The sequence below is a fragment of the Liolophura sinensis genome, chromosome 10 (genome assembly GCF_032854445.1).
Source record: "Liolophura sinensis isolate JHLJ2023 chromosome 10, CUHK_Ljap_v2, whole genome shotgun sequence".
Classification (NCBI taxonomy): domain Eukaryota; kingdom Metazoa; phylum Mollusca; class Polyplacophora; order Chitonida; family Chitonidae; genus Liolophura; species Liolophura sinensis.
The window spans coordinates 31,565,617-31,580,932 of NC_088304.1; the positions used below are offsets into that span (position 1 = coordinate 31,565,617).

Sequence of the window (15,316 nt, forward strand, 5' to 3'; positions counted from 1 at the left end):
TAGAGTGGCTCAACTAGTGATCAGGGTTGCCATGAACTCATTAGAGTGGCTCAGCTAGTGATCAGGGTTGTCATGAACTCATTAGAGTGGCTCAACTAGTGATCAGGGTTGTCATGAACTCATTAGAGTGGCTCAACTAGTGATCAGGGTATACATCTCACTTAGTGATCAGGGTTGTCATGAGCTCATTAGAGTGGCTCAGCTAGTGTTCAGGGTTTTCATTAATCCATTAAGCCATAAGCTGGATAGATCTTCCTAGCACTTATCACATTCCTAGAACAAAAAATGTAACCCTGTATAGGAGTAAACTACAGTCTGGCACACTGGTCAAAATGGATCACGATTATCCTCCAGTGAGATAATGCCACAAAGCTAAGAACAGACTGGGTTGCTCTGTGACATTTTAAACCTTGCTGCAAAAATTCCTAATAGCAGCACTTTGCACCTGTGGCCCTTTGCAAAGTATCCCATAAACCAACAGGTTTCATACAGTTCAGCACAGAAACTACATTGTAACTGGCAATACGAATATCAAGCTACACTTGTGCATGCACAAAAGCTTTTTAACACATTTTACTAAGGGTCTAAAAATTTCTTTCATATGTCCCTGAAAGCTAGAAAAACTTCAATATTTCATCCTTGGAGAAAACAATATGTTCACAAATGTTTTTTGTCTGAACATTTCTTAATGTCACATGGAAATTTTTCTAATTTTGATATTTCATGATGGGTTTCTTTCTCCCCTCTCTTTTCTGATTTATTAATGCAGAGTTTTTAATTTAGAAATGAAGTTTTTTTCTGAGGGTTTTTAATCTCAGTGCGGTGCAACGGTCTATACTTTGTAAGATGTTGAGCCTTGGTCTTGGTCGCTAAAGACATACATGGTGCAGGTTCAAATCCGGTTTTGGACAGTGAATATATAAATTCCCCCACGGTCTGTGAGCCATATAAAAAATAACCTGTCAATGATGCTCGCATGATCTATTGCCCAATCTAACCACTTGTCTTCCACCTTTATAGTGTGCATATCTGCACCTCACATGTGGGAAAGTTCTTAAGCAACTTGCCAATGGTCAGTGGTTTATGCCTGGCACTCTGGTTGATCCATACCCTCCAGAAAATCTTTTGGTTTAGTGAATTTAAGTTCAGCTGTTCACGAAAGTGTTTGCCACAAAATGACCATAAGAACAAAAAGATATTTATTTATTTATTAGATTGGTCTTTTACGCCGTACTCAAGAATATTTCACTTATACGACGGCGGGTTCATTAATGTATGTTTATATCAGTAAACTTTGTCTTCATTTATTTATTTATTTGATTCGTGTTTTACACCATACTCAAGAATATTTCACTTATCGGACAGCGTCCAGCATTATGGCGGGAGGAACCGGGCAAAGCCCGAGGGAAGCCCTCGACCATCCGCAGGTTAACTTTGTTTTCAAATTTCAAGACATCTTGTGTTAACAAGACTTGCATAAATTTAACATTAATGACCCAATGGCCTTGAAAAAATTGGTTGTTGATGAAAGTGAATAGGTTTCTTCGATCCTCATAACAAAATGTACATGTATGTTTGGTGCAAGTTTGTTGAAATTGCAGTACACAGTTCTAGAGAATTCATGTTAACAAGCTTTTCAGAAAATTTAACACTGACCTTGAAAAAAGGTCAAGGTGGCTAAAAAACTGTAGGGTTCTTTCTCTTTGAATTCAGTATGACCTGCATGAAACAAGATCCCCAGATCTACACATCACATATAGGTGAGTCAATGAGCTACACGAGTAATTGACTAAACAAAAATCCGGCACAAATATTTAAAAGTACGACAAAACCTAAAGGCAGCCCCTGTGGCTTAATAATTTCTTCTCACAACAAACTTTCATGTTTGGAAATTATTACATTACATGGTACATTTGCATTTTAATGGGTGCACGACGCCATCTTTGACAGGTGCACGACGCCATCTTTGACAGGTGCACGACGCCATCTTTGACAGGTGCACGACGCCATCTTTGACAGGTGCACATGTTAATGGGTGCACGACACCATCTTTGACAGGTGCACGACACCATCTTTGACAGGTGCACGACGCCATCTTTGACAGGTGCACATGTTAATGGGTGCACGACGCCATCTTTGACAGGTGCACGACACCATCTTTGACAGGTGCACGACGCCATTTTTGACAGGTGCACGACGCCATTTTTGACAGGTGCACGACACCATCTTTGACAGGTGCACATGTTAATGGGTGCACGACACCATCTTTGACAGGTGCACATGTTAATGGGTGCACGACACCATCTTTGACAGGTGCACGACGCCATCTTTGACAGGTGCACGACGCCATCTTTGACAGGTGCACGACGCCATCTTTGACAGGTGCACATGTTAATGGGTGCACGGCACCATATTTGACAGAAAGATATATACATGTTAATGGGTGCAAGGCGCCATATTTGACAGGTTCACATGCACATGTTAATGAATGCACGGCGCCATATTTGACAGGTACATATGCACATGTTAATGGGTGCACGGCGCCATATTTGACAGGTACATATGTACATGTTAATGGGTGCACGGCACCATATTTGACAGGTACATATGTACACATGCAACTTGGGGATGGCAGTGAGTTTCCTCATTGACTACATCAGTAAAAACCACAGGTGAAACTGCAACCAACATACAGCCTCATTGGTCAGTTGTAACACTGATAAGTCTTGGTGAAAACAAATACTTTAGATGAATAGAAGTGATAACGACAATTAGACTGAATGAGTTGCATACAAAAACGTACAGGCCCTACAAAAGCACCAATTTAATGGCACACTTGCTCAGCTGGTTAGTGTGGTAGCACAGCGCATTGACCCAGGAGCCTCCAACCAATACGGTTGATGTGAGTTCAAGCCTAGTTCATGCTGGCTTCCTCTCCAGCCGCACGTGGAAAGGTTTACAGGCAACCTGTGGATGGCTGTGGGTTTCCCCCCGGGCTGGTTTTCTCCCATCATAATGCTGGCTGCCTTCGTATAAGTGAAACATTCTTGAGTACGGCGTAAAGCACTAATCAAATAAATAAATAAAAATTGGCACATTTGGTTCATTTCCATCTGTAATTTCCCGTTTCCATGGCAACTATCTTTTTCCTATCGACCACTCAGATACAATGACAAACGGTATTATACATCGTTCATGAATGGCCTTTGCATCTGAATTATTAACCTATAACAACACCCGAGAGAAATGGCCTGTCACAAAAGCGCTCTGGTGAAAAAAGATGGTGTTTCTTCGGGTATTAACTGCAAACCTTGTTCATCTTGACTAAAAACCATCAAAAACAGGTTTTTTCCACTCCACCACCCATAAAGCCAGCAAATATAGAGCGGCAAGACTGATCCAGTATGTTGGTTGGATACTCATATGACATGTACATGACACTTTGCACAGCCTAAATGTACTTTAGAGTGTATCTGCCATAGAAGTTCACCCAAAAGTGTGTTTTGGAGGCAAATAAAGGATATGCAAACAATATTAATTTTGGTGCAGAAACTTACAGTTTTCCAGTAAGCAGGTAAGAAATCATCCTACCATGCAAACAGCAAACCAGAACAGAACTCTGTTCTCGTATCAGGCATTAATCATGTCAGCATGATTTTGTCAACAGCTTTCGAGGCCCTCGTGGCCTTGTGGTTACTGCGCTAGCACAGCACAATATCCAGGAGCAACTGACCAATGCAATTACTGAATTCAAGTCAAGCTCATACTAGCTTCGTCTTTTGTGGGAAAGTCTGCCAGCAACCTGCGGAATGCAGTGGGTTACCCCCAGGTCTGCCCGGTTTCGCCCCATAATGTTGGCCACCAATGTATACGTAGAATACTCTTGAATACAGCATGCAACTCCAATCAAATATATCGATAATAAATAAAATGTGTTGATTTGATTTTAAGCATCCTGTCACATCAAGCAGTGCCTGCAGTACTGTATTCACAGCTGAGTTACACAGAAAATTGCTTCCTTACATCTGACTGATTGATTGCTCGGTGTTTTACGCCGTACTCAAGAATATTTCACTTATACGACGGCAGCCAGCACTATGGTGGGAGGAAACCGAGCAGAACCCAGGGGAAACCCACAATCATTCACTGGGGCAGGCCTTCTCACGTACGGCCAGAGAGGAAGACAGCATGAACTGAACTTGAACTCACATCAAACGCATTGGTGAGAGTGCTTCTATACAGTTAGATGTTATTTTTTTTTTTGAAAGGAAAAGGTCTACAGAAATTGGCACAGGCATCATTTAATAGACCACTTAAAATTATGCATGAATATACTTTCAATTATTTTTTTAGACTTTTGTCACAAGAGTTAAAGGCGCTCAGACGTTTGAAATCTAAGGTGGGCTTTATCCACCATACTATCAGAGTTCAGGAACTCTGACGTCACAGGAAGTTTATCCAAATCTAATCAGGACATTGAATGTTGGAACAACTCTTTTTATGTATGAGTAAAAGATTACTAAAATAACCTTTCTGAATATTCCTTCCTTCTGGTGATCACAAAAAGGTAATGTGACATCAGAGTTCCTAGATACCGTCCGTATGGCTCATAAAGTCCACCATACAATTCAAATATTTGTATGGCTTTCAACACTCTTCAAAAAAATCTAAAAAAATAAATTAATATTTTAATGCATAGGTTTCAGTTGCCTGTTCGATGAACCTTACTTCATATTTTAGCTATATATGAAAGTATGGTGAGGAAAGTCCACAAAATTATAGCTAAATTAGAATTTCCGAAATTCATTCCAGGTTTAAATGGTAATAAATCAGAAAATAATTGTGGTACAATTGACGCACATGGACCCTGTCATGCCTATTGAGTTTCATGAAAATTCAATCACAAATGTAGGAAATGATGTGTTGACTCATTAGATAGAAGTCTTGATTCTATGTTTAAAGGGCAATAACTTCAGGAAAGACTGATGAGGTGCAAAGCAAATAGCACATTCACTACCTCACACGAACTCCATCCTGCCCTCTCAGTTTCATAAAAATCCAATCATTACTGCAGGAAGAGATGCATTGAAAAGGTACTGATTACGAACAGACAGACAGATAACCTGATCGCTGTCATCATGATACACAAGTGAACCACATAATAAATGAAATATAAATTCAGTCTGTTGCTAAAAATAATCTGAATATTCGTTTTTTTGTAGATTACATGTATGTCTGCATGGATACAAAAATTAGCATTTCTTGATGAACTTATAATCTTGTACCTACTTCAAAAAAAGAAAAAAAGAAAAAAAATTCATTTTTAAAATATCATACCCAATACAAATTACTAAGTACTAATATTATTCACTGATATTGTTATCTCTAACACATCCCTACATGCCTGTACATCTACACATGTAGATAGTTTCCAATAATCTCTCTGCTTGTAAGGTCTGACGGATCTCTGACCATCAGTAATTTGGAAAGGATACATACTTGTTACAGACATTCATCATACCAGAAACACTTAATTATGTGTGTCAGGTCTAATCTATTGTGACGAGCTGTAAAGACTCAAAGCTCAGGAAATCTTCTCGCCCCAACTGACAAAAGGGGCTTTGACAAGAAGCCGTGTTTATCGGGAGTGTTGTTCTAATATTGATGTGATCACAGGGTTCAAGTACATGATTTGTCCCAAATCCCTAGCCGACCAATCGATGAACTGATAGTCAGCGTAATGGGTCCAGCGCTCGGCAACCACCCTTTCAGATCAATCTCTATATCGAGAGACAAGGCCCTGCGACCCCGCACATCTTTAAACTTGCCTCATGGGGAATGTACCTGTCATTCATACAGCTCTGATAGCTACAATAAGATCCCTAAAAATTCCACAGTTAGACCAGAATAGAAATGCAACAGCCTGCACTTGACAAGAGATAAAATCATATAACAGTTCTCAAACATGTCAAAACATGACAATAATACAGACTGCCAGGAATCTCTCAAACAAACCACAAGCAAATCAACAATGAACTAAAATTTCAAATATCCCTACCGTACATCACCTAATGTTTCGTATGTAAAAATGCACTTTCAGAAGCACACAAAAGCTTAAAAATCATACTTTTGATGCCCACATTTAAAAAATTAAATCTTAATACAAAAAAAGAGAATTAATCCATGAAAAATGTGTCACTTAAGAAATGGTAAACTTAAGTTGAAATACTCTGTTTACAATTAGCTTTATTTATCTTTATAGACACTTCAAGGTTTGTGTAGATTGTGGGTTGATGGAAAAATGTGCAATTCAACATGTTTTACGTCATACACAAGAATATTTCACTTATATGACAGCATCAGCATTATGGTGGGAAGAAATCGGGCCGAACTACATGTAAGTACAATGTCCTTACCATGGACACAAATATTTAGTAGAACTACGGTATACCAGGAATACACGGACACTGAATAAACACAGCTGCTGGACACAAGTACATCATAAAACATCAATTTGCTGGGAGCCAAAATCAACCCTGACAATAAGGCCAAGAGGAAAACATATCCAAGAGTGACAAATTCGACCAGGGATAAAATATCCTCCCACAAATTACAGACCTTTTTGTTTACCCGTCCCTCATGTTGAACAGCCCCCACTGGATCAACCCTTTTATCCTGAAGGACATCGTCTGTGTCCTTGATTGATACAAGCAATAACCTGTCTATTAAATCATAAAGGCAATGAACTACATTCTCTTAGGGGGTGGGGGGTGGGGGCAGCATAGAGGTCTACCTAGGCCTTTAGCCTACCGCTTGTTTGTTTTCTCCCTCAGCCTGGTTTTATCTCCCTACCCTCATCAATCAGTCTGCTAGTGTAAGTGCAACTGCAACTACATTTGCTGAGGAAACTTCTTTTGATAGTTATGACACCATTTATGGAACTACTGAATGTCATGTTTGAATGTTTCGTCAAAACCAAAGCATTTCATGTATACATCACTTCAGCCTGTCATTATCATCTGTTCATAAGATGTACCTGTAGGCATCTAGATCAAAGGAAGCTACCTTTTTATAAAACAAGCATGACAATCACACCGATGCCTGTGATCAGTAAAATACAGCATACTGGCACAAAAACAGGTAGTGAATGTTAAGAAGAAATATCAGTAAATATTGATTCATGTTTGTTCTGTGAACAATTAAGATATAATAGCATGCCAGATTTGAACAATTAATTTTTCCACACACTTCCACATACTCCATGTATCAAAATGTTTGGTCATCATTCATGCTCAAAATATGACTTCAAAGTAAGCCAATGCCAGTCATCCCATGACCGCCCACAGGTTACTACGGGACCTTCCACTGTGTGACTGGAGAGGAAGCCAATGCCAGTCATCCCATGACCACCCACAGGATACTACGGGACCTTCCACTGTATTACTGGAGAGGAAGCCAATGCCAGTCATCCAATGACCACCCACAGGTTACTACGGGACCTTCCACTGTATTACTGGAGAGGAAGCCAATGCCAGTCATCCCTTGACCACCCACAGGTTATTACAAGACCTTCCACTGTATGACGGGAGAGGAAGCCAATGCCAGTCATCCCTTGACCACCCACAGGTTACTATCCGACCTTCCACTGTATGACTGGAGAGGAAGCCAGTGCCAGTCATCCCATGACCACCTACAGGTTACTACGGGACCTTCCACTGTATGACTGGAGAGGAAGCCAATACCAGTCATCCCATGACCACCCACAGGTTACTACGGGACCTTCTACTGTGTGACTGGAGAGGAAGCCAATGCCAGTCATCCCTTGACCACCTACAGGTTACTACCGGACCTTCCACTGTGTGACTGGAGGGGAAGCCAGTGCCAGTCATCCCATGACTGCCTGCAAGTTACTACGGGACCTTCCACTGTATGACAGGAGAGGAAGCCAATGCCAGTCATCCCATGACCACCCACAGGTTACTATGGGACCTTCCACTGTATGACAGGAGAGGAAGCCAATGCCAGTCATCCCATGATCACCCACACGTTACTACAGGATCTTCCACTGTATGACTGGAGGGGAAGCCAATACCAGTCATCCCATGATCACCCACAGGTTACTACGGGACCTTCTACTGTATGACTGGAGAGGAAGCCAATGCCAGTCATCCCATGACCACCCACAGGTTACTATGGGACCTTCCACTGTATGACAGGAGAGGAAGCCAATACCAGTCATCCCATGATCACCCACACGTTACTATGGGACCTTCTACTGTATGACAGGAGAGGACGCCAATGCCAGTCATCCCTTGACCACCCACAGGTTACTACAAGACCTTCCATTGTATGACTGGAGGGGAAGCCAATGCCAGTCATCCCATGACCACTCACAGGTTACTACCGGACCTTCCACTGTGTGACTGGAGAGGAAGCCAATGCCAGTCATCCCATGATTGCCCACAGGTTACTACAGGACCTTCCACTGTATGACTGGAGAGGAAGCCAATGCCAATCACCCCATGACCACCCACAGGTTACTACGGGACCTTCCACAGTGTGACTGGAGAGGAAGCCAATGCCAGTCATCCCATGACCACCCACAGGTTACTACGGGACCTTCCACTGTATGACTGGAGAGGAAGCCAGCATGAGCTGGATTTTAAAACTCAGCAATTGCATTAGTGAGAGGCTCGACCCTTGGTCACTGTGCTACGCAAGCACGCTAATCACTGGACCACTGAGGTCCTCTCCTTGAACAGTCTCCAGATGTTTAGCTGTTTCAATGATACTAGACAGCTGATATGTAAACATGCAATCATCTCCAATATCATCATTATACGTGACGACGACAGAGTCTATACTCCACCATAATCGAGGAGGGCTTATTCCATATAGCCAGCCATATCTGACATGATTCACATCTTAAAACACATCAAAATGCTTAGATTCTGACACACTGATGCAGTAATTTCGACACGTTTATGTGAAGCTGTTAATAAACTTTGATGAGATGGTCAAAATTTACTGTCTAGGGTCTAAATATATCATCTAAAATTGTATTTCAGATTTTGACATACTGTAATTCTTCAACCTTTTGCGCAGGCTTGCAAAATGTTTATTCAAGCGTGTTCTGAAGGCATAATTTTGTGTTCACTGATAAAATTATACTTTTTGGGAAACCCTGAAACTGACCAATCCAGCCAATGTGGTTTATTCTCCAAAATCAAATTAAAAATATGCATAAATTTCACTGAAACTTGCTCTTTAATACGCAAAAAGATTGAGGAATTAGGGCAAGTCAAAAACATCTTTGATACGATAATGAATCCAAGGCATCACCACATACATGTCACAAGTTTTCGATCCACATGGCAGGTCACTTGACAATGATCCCTGCACATGGATCGAAAGCTTGTGAAACCTTTTACATTTGAAGATACCTGGACTTCATTATTATTACTGAACTTACATACAACTATAAATCTTAAGCAGTATATAATCTTGTATTTGAGATAATATACTGACATGATCACCTGTTCTCCAGTGAAAAGCCAATTTACCCTAACAATACCACCTTGAAGCGAAGTATGGTCAATCTTTAAAGATCTGGGAGATTACAAGCTCTCTCTTTTCCCATCAAACTAATTGTATGTACTCGTTGAGATGTACTATCAATATCTCAGGGAGTGATCATTTTCCACAGGAAGATCACACCAACATATTATCATCCTGATTATCAACACCACCACAATTCGTAATCAAGCCTGTGAAATTTGAGGGTTGAATGAGGGTGCACTGGGCGGGTAAAAAACAATTCCAGCACCCTAACAATGTCGGCCTCTTACTCAATATACCACGCTAAGCATTAAATGCCCCTCCCCGACACATATGCAAGAGAAAGTATACATATGATACAAGATAATGGAGTCACAGTTCCATTGACCTTGACTATAATAAGTCAAGATTAATGAAGACAATATGAAGTTTTTCTACATGAATAGGTGCACGTGTGAAATATGTTTGATTAAAATTATTTAAAGAGTTCAAGGGATATTGTTTTTTTTTCTTTTTTACACAAGCCTATCCCAAAATATAACGATGAAAGATGACTTGGTGTTTTCCCAATGTCTCACTGTCACAGTGTACATGTGATATGTTTGGTAAACCTGGCTAGAGGTGTTCAACAGGTAAAGTGTTCACAGACAACTGACGGCAAAAACAGCTAATTTGGTTGAAGGTTAACAATGGCATAAGGGCCTCCATGGCCTATTGGTTAGTGTGCTAACCATTCTAACTGTGAGTTCAAGCCCAGCTCATTCTAGCTTCCTCTCTGCTCCAGCAACCATCTGGTTGCTCGGTTGTATAAGTGAAATATTCTTGAGTGTGGCATAAACAAATTAATCAATCAATCAATCAATCAATAAACAAATATAGGACATGTACAGCCATGCATTCTAAAAGGTCATGTGACTGAACAGATTGTTTTGTTTAATCAGAAAAACCAAAATGCTTAAATTGTCTTGGTTTTAAGTTTACTCCACATGAAAACAATTTTGGAGTTCCATAGAAGACATCTAGTGACATGTGTATGACTCGTATTTTATGATTGTATGTAAATTCATGAGTTTTAAAAGTTTTTTTGAGGACAAAATTTTAATGAGGGGAGGTAGAAATAAGAGATTGGAACAATTTAATGTTGGAGATTATCAGTGGATTTACAGCAGATTAATAACCACTCTAAAACAAAGTACATATATATCAGATAAAAGATGTTTCAAAACTCTCCAGGAAAATTAGACTTATTTTTTGTACAATTTTTCTAACCAAGTAAAACTGTGCTAAAAGATCAGATTCTACAGTGGTATGTTGTGACCCAGAAGGCATCAATTACGTCACATCTATGCTTTTTGCCTGAAATAATCTGTTTCAAGGTTGAATCATGGAATGCATTCATAGATCTACAAGTATATGCATTTGGAATGATGAAATATAGCAGTCCCTTATGTGTTAAGTAGCAAAAACCTTATGTGAAATCCCTGGTCCCATTATGGTCAGAAAAGGCCACGGTGAAAATAGAATAATTTATTCAAATGCAATTTACTACGTTAAACAAACTGTCCAAAAAAAAAAAAAAGAAAAAGAAATCCGACTATTTTCCTAGACAATTTTTTAATGGTCTTTCACCTGATACATACTTCATTCTAGAGTGTTCCTTGCCTTTAAGTGGTAGAACTGATATTAAACCACAAAACTCTTATAATATTGTGATGACCCACTATATAATATTGTGATGACCCACTATATAATATTGTGATGACCAACTATGTAATATTGTGATGACCCACTATATAATATTGTGATGACCCACTATGTAATATTGTGATGACCCACTATATAATATTGTGATGACCCACTATGTAATATTGTGATGACCCACTATGTAATATTGTGATGACCCACTATGTAATATTGTGAATTTCCCACCCAGAACTAAAAAATATTGTGGCTCTTAAAAAGTGATGGAAACAAATATATTCATACTGTGTGCTTCCATAGTTGGTAAAAATTGCTTAAATATAAACAGATGAATATGCAAACCTTTAATTTTTCTTCTTGGAACTTTAAACAGAACTTGGTGAAATGCTGGAGTTAAATGTTATAATCATTTCATTTTCTCACTGTTTGTATCTGAAATATCTGACAATTTGAGGGCACTATAGTGCTAATACACATTTTTTAGCTGAAATTGTGAAGGTCATACTTACTCCCAAGTTGTGTTTGGTTCAGGAAGGTCACCAATGGTTGTCAAGGTCAAAGTTGACCAATACAAGGACATGAGATACTTTCGGGTTACAGAGGCATACTCTCCTACGGGCTTCGGATAAGACCAGTGGCTATGGAAACCCTCCGCTTTCGAAATCATGAAATAAAATGCTGCAAACCAATGGGCACCCAGAAATAGGATATGTGTGAGATTTGTTACACGGAAAAGATTCGGGTACTGAGTCCTGGATTCTAACTTGTAGATGAAACTATAGAGACGATGAGCTTTCAAAAACCGCGGGAATCGCAACATTGGGTGAAGACCGATTGCAAACTGAATGAAATCCAAGGGAATGATGGCAATGATGTCAATGATGAAATACTGAGAGAAGGCATATCGTTCATAAAGTTTTCTAGAGGAGTAGACCATTAGGCCTTGTTCCAGGTAGCCCGTTCGAAACTGAACCCCGATGTCCAAGATGTAAATGATATCACAGATCACGTCAAGTAGTATCCACATGGTCAGTCTCCCTTTAACAATCTCTGGAAAAGCTTCACGAGCTATGCATGTCCAGAGATTGTAGAGCACGGCCAAAGTGACGATGGCAAGCCAGTAGAACATGATAGATCCCTCTGGCCGAATGACGGTCACTTTGATGACAGTACTCTCCTCTTTGATCATCTCCTCTGGGTACATATACATCTGCTGGGAACCATTGGCCCCACCCTCATCACTCTCGGCCGTGCTCCCCACGCTCCGCGCACGGTAGTTCCGAGTAGAAAACTTCCTGAGGAAAGAGTCGTCTCTGTGAAGTCCGGAGTTCATTTTGCGCTTTCTGAACTCTTGATTCACTGCGCCGCTGGCTTTTATCACGTTCCGCAACTTGGACCACTGCGAGCCCTTTGACAACGTGGGGACATTAGCCTTGCGTGTCATTTTCACAGCGTCACCTGCTGCTTGGCTCGGGTCTTGCCCCTCCCCCACACTCAGTGTACAGCTTATTGCGTCGCTATTAGCACTACACCTTTTGCCGACGGACTGAAGTGAGCCATTCTCTAGCACTTGTCCAGGCTCCTGTAATGAACTAGCACGACTGCTATTTTCAGAATTAATAATTACATTATCATTCTCCTTTTGACAATCTGCTGATGACCTTCTGCTCACAAAGGACATAGAGTTGTTAACACAACTTGCCCTAACCTCATTAGCTGCTGGATGCTTTGCCGCATCACTGTCTTCAGTCGTTGAGGATCCATTAGCCTTGCTTGGAGCAGCCACTGTTTTCTCCTTTGAGGAATCCATTAGTACTTGCTTCGGACTCGGACAAATATGACAGTGTCCCGTTTCCGTGCGCAGTTTTGGTGTCTAACAAGACATCTGAGATCAGCTGCTGTTAGTTGAGAAGTTTCAATTCAAAGACCCAGGGTCTGAATGAGCATCCAAATGAGTGTCCACCATGTTGCCCCCACTGGCTCATGTCGCACAATTGATAATGAAATGATCAGTTTGAGAGGAAGTCAGCTTTGAATGTCACTTTAACTTCTATTTCAATTTCCACATGGACAAATCTCCACCAAGTCTTCTATCGCCACTGTGACTCTCCATCTGCAGCATTTCTCTAAAATAACAAAATGAAATGGATCGTTATACAGCTTGATGATGAACTGATTCAGGCTGAAAACAAAATAATGTGAGGCTGGCAACTTTGTCAAACATTAAGTCATGTTTTCACTCAGCTAAATAATGTGAGGCTGGCAACTTTGTCAAACATGAAGTCATGTTTTCACTCAGGTAAATAATGTGAGGCTGGCAACTTTGTCAAACATTAAGTCATGTTTTCACTCAGGTAAATAATGTGAGGCTGGCAACTTTGTCAAACATTAAGTCATGTTTTCACTCAGGTAAATAATGTGAGGCTGGCAACTTTGTCAAACATTAAGTCATGTTTTCACTCAGGTAAATAATGTGAGGCTGGCAACTTTGTCAAACATGTAGTCATGTTTTCACTCAGGTAAATAATGTGAGGCTCACAATTTTGTCAAACAAAAATTCATGTTTTCAATTCAGATAAATAATAATGCACACTTCAGTGGAAAGGTTATTGTCAACTACATTCAACACCAACACCAACTTTGTTTAGATTTTTTAATGTTTGAATTCTATGATGGGCTACACTGACCATGCTGCATACCAGCTACCTGAAAACAGCGATTTGTTAATTTTATTTTCATCTTTGGTTTTCTAGCTTAACATTTGTTCATGGACAAACAAGAGCTATCCAAAGAAGCCCGTCATACAATTCAAACATATTTGACTTCATTGTATTCAGTCAAAAACAAAACAAAAAAATCTAAGAAAGCAAAATTTTAAAAATATAGTTTGTAGTGGTGTTTTCGCTGGCACTTACACTTCATTCTTTTGTATTCATATCTTATCAGTCAACATGGTATCTTGTCACAGTCAACACGGTATCTTGTCAGTCAACATGGCAGCTTGTCAGACAGTCAACATGGTATCTTGTCAGTCAACATGGCATCTTGTCAGACAGTCAACATGGTATCTTGTCAGTCAGTCAACAAGGCATATTGTCAGTCAGCATGGTATCTTGTTAGACAGTCAACATGGCTTCTTGTCAGACAGTCAACATGTTATCTTGTTAGACAGTCAACAGGGCATATTGCCACAACATTGTATCTTGTCAGGCAGTCAACAGGGCATCTTGTCATGGCATGGTATCTTGTTAGACAGTCAACATGTCATACTGTCAGTCAGCATGGTGTCTTGTTAGACAGTCAACATGTTATCTTGTTAGACAGTCAACATGGTATCTTGTCAGACAGTCAACAGGGCACCATGTCAATCAGCATGGTATCTTGTTAGACAATCAACATGGCATCTTGTCAGCCAACATGGCATCTTGTCAGACAGTCATATGGCCTCTTGTCAGACAGTCAACATGGTATCATGTCAGTCAATATTCAACATATCTTGTCATTTGATCAACATGGTATCCTGTCAGTCAACATGGTATCCTGTCAGTCAACATGGTATCTTGTCAGACAGTCAGCATGGTATCTTGTCAGACAGTCAACATGGCATCTTGTCACACAGTCAACATGTCATGTTGTCAGTCAGCATGGTATCTCGTTAGACATCAGCATGGCATCTTGTCAGACAGTCAACAGGGCATCCTGTCACAGCAAGGTATCTTGCCAGACAGTCAACAGGTCACCTTGTCAGTCAGCATGGCATCCTGTTAGACAGTCAACATGGTATCTTGTCAGCCAACATGGCATCTTGTCAGACAGTCACATGGCATCTTGTCAGACAGTCAACATGTCATATTGTCAGTCAGCATGGTATCTTGTCAGACAGTCAACATGGTATCTTGTCAGACAGTCAACATGATATCCTGTCAGACAGTCAACATGGTTTCTTGTCAGACAGTCCACAAGGTTTCTTGTCAGACAGTCAACAAGGTATCTTGTCAGACATTCAACATGGTATCTTGTCAGACAGTCAACATGGTATCTTGTCAGACAGTCAGCA

The 15,316-nt window shown here is 40.3% G+C and overlaps 1 protein-coding gene across 1 annotated transcript in view; it reads right to left on the reverse strand.

Annotated features, from left to right (window-relative positions):
- Positions 1 to 12,914, reverse strand: part of LOC135477114 (cyclic nucleotide-gated channel rod photoreceptor subunit alpha-like) — a 45,938-nt gene extending 33,024 nt beyond the window's left edge. The window contains exon 1 of the mRNA XM_064757268.1: positions 11,769 to 12,914. Coding sequence (XP_064613338.1) covers positions 11,769 to 12,703 — 935 coding nt within the window. The 5' untranslated portion in view covers positions 12,704 to 12,914. The remainder of the gene's footprint in view (positions 1 to 11,768) is intronic.
- Between the last annotated feature and the right edge of the window lie 2,402 nt (positions 12,915 to 15,316).